This window comes from Micropterus salmoides, unplaced genomic scaffold (genome assembly GCF_014851395.1).
Source record: "Micropterus salmoides isolate LMB-PRFRI ecotype aquatic unplaced genomic scaffold, ASM1485139v1 Ms_hic_scaffold_11, whole genome shotgun sequence".
In the NCBI taxonomy this organism is placed as follows: Eukaryota; Metazoa; Chordata; class Actinopteri; order Centrarchiformes; family Centrarchidae; genus Micropterus; species Micropterus salmoides.
In genome coordinates, this window is record NW_024040152.1 from 23,155,093 (window position 1) to 23,164,766 (window position 9,674).

The 9,674-nt window shown below is 37.6% G+C and overlaps 1 protein-coding gene across 1 annotated transcript; it reads left to right on the forward strand.

Moving 5' to 3' along the window:
• The first annotated feature begins 1,307 nt into the window (after positions 1-1,307).
• nrsn1 (neurensin 1) lies at positions 1,308-9,335 on the forward strand. The gene is made up of 6 exons (XM_038711899.1): positions 1,308-1,451; positions 4,865-4,983; positions 5,230-5,322; positions 5,498-5,616; positions 6,620-6,807; positions 6,956-9,335. Exons 2-6 carry the CDS (start codon positions 4,882-4,884, stop codon positions 7,057-7,059), a joined length of 606 nt encoding a protein of 201 aa, XP_038567827.1. The 5' UTR covers positions 1,308-1,451; positions 4,865-4,881; the 3' UTR covers positions 7,060-9,335.
• Positions 9,336-9,674: the final 339 nt, after the last annotated feature.

Below are 9,674 nucleotides of genomic sequence, written 5' to 3' on the forward strand. Positions count from 1 at the left end.
ATCCAATAACAATCCAGGATGTAACAATCCAGCGTTACATATATGTCTACTCTCTAAACAGCCATTGGAAAATAATAGATGTTGATTGATGTTGCCAAGGCACAAGTAGGAGTTATTTTATTGTCATTTTGTCAAAACCTCAGAAAGGGAATAGTAATGTGAGTGGTAATTAATCCCAGCCCTATTTATGTAACTTAAATTAAATTTCAAAGGCGGAAACAAAAGAAGTCAATATTATTCACATTTCCATAAATATATTATCCAACAATTTATAAAACTGATTCACTGCTTATATGACTTCCAATGTAGCATCTTTTGGGTGGTGTAGAGAAGTGAATTCCAAACTTATTTTAGGGTTAGCACAACTTGCATTTCTTCCACAGCGTATTTTTGTAAAGAGGGCTTTTTTCTGTAATTCTGGATTGATACTGGGGCTCACACTTGGTGATTTTAAACTACCCAAATTACACAATGTGTTAAGTCACAGACATTTTACAGGCTCATTCTGCTGACACAATTCCATGGACCTAATGGTTCCAAGGAAACTGGCTTATTCATTTATGTTTTTTACAGTAAGTCACATGGGTGATGCCTGGAAATCAGTCCAGACTTGATCTTGATCGGTTACAAACTCTGAAAAGTTTCTCTCATTTGGATGTGCTGACTTATGGATAAATCGTGACTATGCGTTTGACTGAACAGCAGGCTGCTTCTCAGTCTTCATTGAACAGGGATTTCATATTTGAGTCGTGATGTGGTTTTTCTCTTTAGGTCATATACCTTCTTTAAAAGGAGCACTGAGATGGTGACTAACACCGCTTTCAATGATGTACGTCATTGACAGTGGTAAAAATAGACTGCCCTGGAATGTCACTATAGAAAGTGTGTGTGTGTGTGTGTGTGTGTGTGTGTTTTTGCGTGCGTTCGTGTGTGAGTATGTATGTATGCATTTTTGCATTATTGTGTACCTGCTGTGGCTCATGACTCAGAGTCCTTCCCTCCACCTTATGACCTTGTTCACTGGTCTTCATTTGTGTTTCTGTGACTAGGACATCTCATTGAGACAGGTTTTATCTCCAAATCTATCTATCTGCAAATCTATCTGCAAATCTATCTATCTATCTATCTATCTATCTATCTATCTATCTATCTATCCATTCATCCATCATTCGATCTAGGCATGAATGTTGAGTCTTGAATGAATGGCTTTCGGTTCAACTAGCCCTTCCAATCCTCCTGCCTGGTTATTTATATTCGCCATTGAATCATATTTTGCCTGTGACGCCTGCGCAGTAGACAGGTGAAAATGTGAATCATCGACGGAAAAATAAAGAGAGAGAGAGAGAGAGAGAGAGAGAGAGAGAGAGAGAGAGAGAGAAGCGACTGTAGAGTGATGGGACCAGGCTGAGGGAAGAGCAGCGAGTGATCACTCTCCGAGCCGGTAATGACAGGTAAATGACAATTTGGCTGTATTTCAAATATATTTCTGGGATTATAGACGCTCATTTGGATTGCTGATTTTGTAAATGACAAATCGGTAAATCGTATTCCCTGCATAGACTCGCTCAACGATGTCATCCTTGCACACGGTGTCCTCTTGATCTCACATCTGGAAGTAGCGTTCCTGCAACACATTTGTCGAAAACTATGCTCTTTTGAACTTTGTGTTGTCACCTCTTCACTAATCCGCTGGGTTATATAGTCATTTATAAGCGTTTCGGGCGTTGGTATCCCAATGAAATGGAATGAAAGTTCAGCCCTAAGCTTGTACCTGCCATTTTTAGATATTACATTTTTCAGGCGGTTCAGACGTCAGACGGCATGCTTTAGTCCAAATGTGCCTTACTAACTTTAATTGGAAAGCTCGCTGTGTGTCTATTTGGGGGTTGGGAGAACGGATGGCTGAGGTCTGTGTTCATACTGGCGTCACATATTACGTCGGTGTGTGTTTTCCTGCTGGGCTGAGGGCTGGATGGTAATAATGGCGTTCAGCACCATGGCCAGCTCCTGGTTGAACGGTCGATAGGACATGTTGTAGGCATGGTTGTAACACCGTGTGGCCATTGGCATCTTCATTTTGATAATTGTATGTGGTAGATTTATTTAGTTCGTTTGCTTTGAGAGGTTTACTTGTATTTTAGTAACAGCTTATCTTATGTGTTGTGGATAAGGAACAATGTTAAAATACGAGCAAACAGCAGCTCATCTGGATTTAGAATTTGACCATTTTCAGTTCAGTTCACGAGTTTGGTTTGGTAGTATTGTTTTGATTTACAAACATTTGATACATTACATTGCAGTTATCTTATTCTGACAATGACATGACGTTTTGGCCATTGACTTTTGTTGGACATCTGTTACTGTATGCTTGAATATTGTCCTACTACAGAAGGTCAAGGGCACTGATTAAAGTTCATTCATTCACACACACACACACACACACATATATATACTACTGCTAACTATTCTAATTAACAATAACATTTTTTTAATCAGTGCCCTTGACCTTATGTACATATATGCTAATAATTGGCAATTGGTCATATTTTGCATTTTTCATTATTAGACAAGATGATGAATATTTCAGCCTTTTTGAATATATGCAGATATGGGTGCAGAGGTTGCAGCATCTGGGCAGAGCAAGATGTTCACGAGAGTCCTTAGCAGGTACAAATTAAGCAGTAATTTGATTAGCATGAGGTGCCAGGAAACAGTCTACCTCATCTTAATGCAGCTTTTCACTCATCACATATCACATATTACAGTATCTGACTGAAACCATGATGTTTCCCATATACAGTGTGAATTCATGTTTGGCAAATTATACAAGTGAAACACTTTCCAAATGTAGACTGTAGACTAGAATGACAACATACATTAGCTCGTGACAAAGGTGCTTGTTGATAGACATTTTCACCAATGAAACTGGTCAACCCTAAATCAAGGGTCTTGGCTGAGATTTTTGATGCTCTTTTGTGCTTTTGTCCCTCAAATTCCCTCTGACATGACACTGAACACTTTCATGTAAGATTAGTACTGCACATCTTGCAGCAGTAAACTGCACAAATATTGTTTACTCAAACAACTACTCACCTTTATAAAGTTGTGCAAATAGTACCCTGATTACTTTACAGAAAGTGCTTCCATATACAACCCCACATGTATTACCAACAGTATTTAATAAGTCAACAAGATTTCTGGGCAATCATTCCTTTTTTTTTCTACAGATGTTTGTGACCACTACTACATTATGTAACATTACACCATCTTGTTGATTTACATACCTAGCCTGGTGAACTACAAAGCTAATGTTTTGTTTCAGGATTTAATCTGGTGAGTCACATCAGTTTCAAATATTGCATCTTTGTTTAGGAAAGTTGCTTCGTCCATTTTCACACTTGTCATAAGAGCACAGATTGCAGCTTTGGAAACACAAAAATATGTAAGGGATAATGCCCAACAATGGACTCTACAGAGGCAATCGTCCGACACGCCTGTCATCCATTTATTTCTGATAATGGACACCCCAAAGGATATTATCCTGCTTATATCAAGGTCACTTGCCCAAGAAAAAAAATTAAGACCATAAATGTATATTTTCATGCATTTTGTAATCAAAATCCAAAGTTTTTCACAAGCCATAACTTTGCTTCCCTGGTAACACCTGAGGGATTGACTAATAACTGAAAACAATCATTACCAACATTATGCTAGCAAGATTCAAGGTCAATATCATGGATTAATGGACGTCCTGCAGTCAATCAGAATCAAGTATTCACCCGGACCATTGTATAATGTACAATGATTTGCTACTGGGATGTGTGTCTTCACTTTTTACTTCTTTTGGCATATATAAGAAACATTGCCAACACTGGGATCAATGATTTAGTCCCACTTCAGTTGCCCCGTCTATTTCTGTTGTGGCGCAATAGAAACAGGGTTTGAGATTTAGTTCTACCTGAAAAAAACTTGAAACACAGTTATGTTTGTTTGTATGGAGGAATTCAGCTGTGAATTGCCTCTGGATCTCAAATGGATACAGAGGGACTTGCAAGTGTGTGTAAAATAATGTTTCCTAGAGTAGATGTTTTTTTGTCTTGTTTTATTGGGATTCAAGAGTTACAACAAAAGAAAGAAAAGGGTAACATGTACAGTACAATACATGCTCTTATGTATATACAGCTGTAACAAAACAGCTAGTCACATTCCTATCAAGCGCTTTATGTCAAAAACACATGAGTTTCTCTAAATTAGTTTCCGCTGAATGTTACTGATTCGTTAAAAAAGATATATTTTGAGTTTGATAAAATTTGATAGCATTCATAACATCACATGCATTATGGGATGTATTCAATTATTTGGATTTTTGAGGTTTTATTCATGAAATCTTGTGAATTGCAACTTACTAAATATAGTGTGTTATTTTTAATGTACAACACAACAAATAAGGGCTTTGATGTTATACCTTTTGCATAAAGCACAGTATGAAAAAAAAGAGAAGGTTTAGTCTGTGTATGTCAGCACTCTCTCTATTCAGCCGACACAATATTCAGTTTAACGAGGAGGTCTGATGTAATATTTCATGGCTTATTTCATAACAACAGACAAAGAGAATGCATCATTAATCTCAATGTACTGAGGCACCCATGCCTTCAGTACAATGTTACATAACTTTCTAGCACGGTGTGTGAGGGTACATGCTTGTATGTATGAATGTATAAATGTACTCCGTGTGTGTGTGTGTGGGTACATGTTTATGCATAGGTAAAAGCTGGAGTGTTTGTCCACAAACCGTGTGAATGGTTTCTTAAAGCAAGTGTGCAGTCAAGCATTCATGCATGTGTATGTGTCTGTCCTCATGCAGGTAGGCAGATGTGAAGGATGACTTCTTGCTCAGAGATCTGTGGGTCGGAGTATGGTGAGCAAGCTCATGCCAGCAGCAGGAACTGTCAGCAGTATGGCGTCCGGTCCTACCTACACCAGGTACAATGCAGACACACGCACACACACACATATACAGTATATACCCATACAAAAGAGAGAGAGAGAAGTGTGGGGTATTAGAACCATTATCAACAATTCTCTTTTATCACAAGAGCTTTATCTTCAAAGTCGTAATCATATGACTGTTTCTGTTTGAAACTTGGGCTTTTAGATCTTGATCTCTTGTGGGTTTCAGTTTCCATATTTGTAACGTAAAAAAAAAAATCTCTATGATCTCTTATCCAGTTTTATGAGGAGTGCACAGCTTCTATCTGGGAACGTGATGAAGATTTTCAGATTCAGAGATCGCCTAGCCGGTGGAGCTCTTTACTCTGGAAGGTGAGGTTCACCTTCAATTTTGCTCAAACACAACCAAATCTCACCTGCTGTTTTTTGGATCATCATATTTTAGTTGTAAATACTGCAAGCAAGGATCGGTGATTACAACAAGACTTTTTCTTTACAGAACATTAACAGCCTCTCTTTCATCCTGCAACTTGATTATTCCCGCCAGGTCTGTCTCGTGTTCGGCACCCTGATCTTGTTAGCAGGCCTCATTGTTGTTTTGGTGGGTTATGCCACTCCAACCAGGATTGAAGCATTTGGCGAGGATGATCTCCTTTTCGTTGACAGGTACAGTAGAGTATATTAATGGGAAGGAGGTACTTTAATCTTTAATACACTTGCACAGCTATCCTGTATATTTAACATTAACACTTGCAATCTGTACTGTATTTTCTACCAACACATGATTATAATGGAGAGCACATTGTTTTGGTAGAATATACATGCATTAGATTAGGGGTAGCCAGTGTAAAAAGCTTTGATCAAACATACTATTCTATTGGAACAGCTGGTATTTCAGTCTTAACGACAACAAAATTGCAATAATTTAACAAAATACTTTATAATAGAGCTGATTTGCTGAGAAATGTTGTTATATGAATCATGTACCAATAAAGTACTTACTAGTTCCCACTTGTAATTAAATGTAGGCACTCTGAAAGCAAATAAGAACATGGGTTGCAAGGGTTTGGATATGCCACCAAAACTGCAGATGTGCAGTGAGGTAAAGGGCTTTAATATATAAAAACATACAACATTAATAAAGATTTTAAATATTTAGCTTATGTTCCCAAAATCACAACAGATGTACTCATCATTGATGGGGTACAGCAAAATAGTTTTGGGATAGGAAGCTCAAATCTAAACAATAAGGAGGGACTTGTTAGTCAATTATGGAGTACAGCAACTTACTTATAGGGAACAGGATAACCACTAGCCCACTGCATATGCAAATTATACAACCAGATTATGTTCTTGGGTTTGACTGCAGTGCATTACGTTATAGGTTCTGCAGAAAGTATCAGTTTTGATAGCACCATTGTTTCCAAACTTCAGTTTTATATCCCAGTACTGTACGCCATAGGTACCCATTATATCCAAAAATACTCTTTCTTACTCCCTTGTTCCCCATAATAGTGTTTTTTCTTTCACTGAACCTACATATAAGTACCAGTCAGGAACCAATAATATCTCATTGGTGCATGAATCATGCAGGATTATACTGTAAATCACGGGCTTTATAATGAAGTGTACCATTTTTTTAAAAACAAACTGTCATTTTCTTCAACAGCCACGCCGTCAGTTTCAACCGTGTACTGGATATCTGTAAGCTAACTGGTGCTGTGCTGTTCTGTGTGGGAGGCACTTCCATGGCTGTGGGTCTCCTGCTGTCTGCCTTTGCCAAAAGCTATTCCAAAGAAGAACTGTATCTGCAGCAGAAGTTTAAGGAGAGGTTGGCAGATCTGCACGCAACAGTTGGTAAGATTTCACTCTGTACTTATTAGCACACATTATTAACATTAAATATTAAACATTAAGTAGTGCAAGTTGTGTAGTGCTTACTGATATACTATGCCCATACTGTTGTGTATGAATATCCCACCTAGCAGAACTGCTTTTGTCATAGGTACCCCCATAATGAGAGCGCCGACCCCCGGGGAAGGAAAGGTGCCAGTCACACTTTCTAAAGTCCAGAACATCCAGCCAATGACCACAAAGTCAGAGACCTGACAGAAGTCCAGATGAAGGCATATAGTGAAGAAGTGTGTATGATGGTTGATTGGTGTGCAGAATATGTGTGAGCGCGGACATGCGTATGTCTCTCAATCTGTGTGTGCATTTTTTTCTTTTGAAAGGTCAAATTACATGACAGATAGTATTGGTTCCTCATCTATATTTGCCTAATAAAGCTTTTTTTAAGGTTATCTAGGTGCAGAGTTACTATAGCTGAGCAAATGTCATCAGTCAGATGTATCAAATTCATAGTAATGAAAAAAGCACACGCAGGTCTGGAGCTCTACCCAGAAAATAAAACCACCGAAACAAATCAATAGAACTAGAAGAGTATTTGTCTGTCAAGAGGATTCAAATTTTGTAAATAAGGATGGTGTCGAGCAACAGATGCAATGTTGTTTGAAGTTATTGGTGATTGGCCCCCATTCTCTGAAATGATCAAAAGCACTGATAACAACAACCTTTATCTCTTCCTAGTGTCTAAAAGTAGATCAGAGGATGAGCGTTCCTCTGTGCAGAATACTTTGTGTGTACTGTGTGTACATGTACGTATATGTAGCGTAACTTCATTACAGCCCTCAAAGTGAGCGCTGTCAATCAAAAACTGCACAATATAAATACATCTGCTTTAGTTCATGAATACTTAGGCACTGTTTACATGTAACGCCAAGCCAAGAGAAGCCACTTCGTTAGAAGTTCACACATCATCAGAAAAGATTAGAGATAATCACTGAATAGCTCAGACCTCGAGGGTAGATTTCACACTGACATTTTCTTCTGCCTTATTAGGCATCTGACCTTGTCTTCTTCAGTGAATCTTCAGACAGGATCGATAGATGAGACAGGACAGAAAAAAATTTGAATCAAACAGGTTACTTTCTAGATAATGCAAATAAAGCATTCCACCACCACCTTTCTATCTTTTTCCTACAAAACATAATTGCCCATTCTCTTCCTTTCTTTGTCTCTATCTCCCCCTGTGACAAATGCAAGCGTGTAGACACACACCTGCCTATCCATTCAAGCATGCACATTTTTGAATCAAATCGTTGTCAGCTAGTAGTCATGAGTTGGTAAAATAAAGTGCAGCTGCTACGTGTTAAAATGAAGATGGAGTAAATATATAAGCACCCTTATTACCAAAGCTTTATATATAGCTTTGGCAATAAGGGTGCTTATATATAATGTTGTTGTTGCTATACATTCATGCCAATAAAGCTAATTTTAGAGTGAGAGAGTAAGGGTGCTTCAAAAGAGACACGCAACGTGAGAGATGTGTTACATAAAGGGGGGTGAAGAGACCACATTCAGCTCTCTCATGAGATAACCTCAGCTACATCATGTTTGACAGCGCTCATTGTTTTCAGCCTGTCTGGATCCTTTAGATGCTTTAGATATTATAACTGCCTTCCTGTGCTCACGAGCAAAACTTGAAACTACATAGGCTACGTTAAAGTAAGCTGAACGGTATACAACATGTAATACTGTAGAAATCGTGAAATGTTGCATCATCAAAGCTTTTCTTTTGACTGGTTGAATATTCACATGCATACAATATGTGTAAACAGGCTTTACATGAAGGGTTTTTATTTTATTTTATTTATTCTTATAAACCTAGCATTCACACACTCTGTAACTAACTTACAATCACAACAAGCTGATATTGGTCATGTTTTGCTGCTTTTTAAAAAAAGTGTATTAACATTTGTTTGTTGTTGCTTTTATTTTGATTGTTGATCTGTATACAGCAAAAATGCAGTTTATTTTTTTTTATTTACTGTACTTGGTTGGAACAATGTTGGAACAAGTCGCAGGCCAAGCACCATCAAGCTACATGCCTCCTACTGTGCATCAATGCTGCAGGTCATTCTAAACAATTTCTCCTCTTCAATTCCACGCAGCAACAATACCAGATACTTACTGTATAAATTTAAATAATTCTAATGCTGGCTACATAATGTTCATGTAAGTTGACCTTTTAATATTATTCCAAAACATGCACTTTTCTGTCTTTCTACTTTTACTTTGAAAAAAATCTTATGTCTTTTTAACACATTTGGACTCAGATACAACATAAACACCTAGCTGTAACTATGAGGAACAATATATTAGTAATTAAGACATTTTCAACGAACTTACCCAAACACTATTAAGCTGCAAACCTACTGTACAAGAAGGAAAACCACACGGTTAAAAGCTGTTATAAACAGGCTGTTATAAACAAACCCTCCAGAATGATCAGAGTGTATGATCAATAAATGTGCTGACTTGTAGTTCTATGCCGTGAATTGTGAGTTTATTTTTAATCAATATATTTACCCTTGAGTTCTGCATTTCAATCCCGAAATCCAGAACGGATACTTTTCTGCTCTTCATCTGACCATCACAAAAATGGTCTCCCAGTTTATGTGTCTCCTAATGTAACAATGGATTCTCCTAGTACATAAAAAAAGTACACTGTACTTATTGGAGGTTGGATTGAATAAAGAACAAATATATATCAATGTCAATATACATTATGTCTATTTTTCAAAGAACACAATAAAAATTGAAATATCCACATATTATATTGTATTCATCCTTTTACTCTCCCCATCACCACTTCAGTTGTA

What these genes read in the sequence shown, in the direction of transcription:
- nrsn1 (XM_038711899.1), top strand. Translation starts at nt 4,882, where the DNA reads ATGACTTCTTGCTCAGAGATCTGTGGGTCGGAGTATGGTGAGCAAGCT. An exon ending in TCCGGTCCTACCTACACCAG is followed by an intron (nt 4,984 to 5,229) that starts GTACAATGCAGA and finishes TCTCTTATCCAG; the next exon opens with TTTTATGAGGAGTGCACAGC. An exon ending in AGATCTGCACGCAACAGTTG is followed by an intron (nt 6,808 to 6,955) that starts GTAAGATTTCAC and finishes CTTTTGTCATAG; the next exon opens with GTACCCCCATAATGAGAGCG.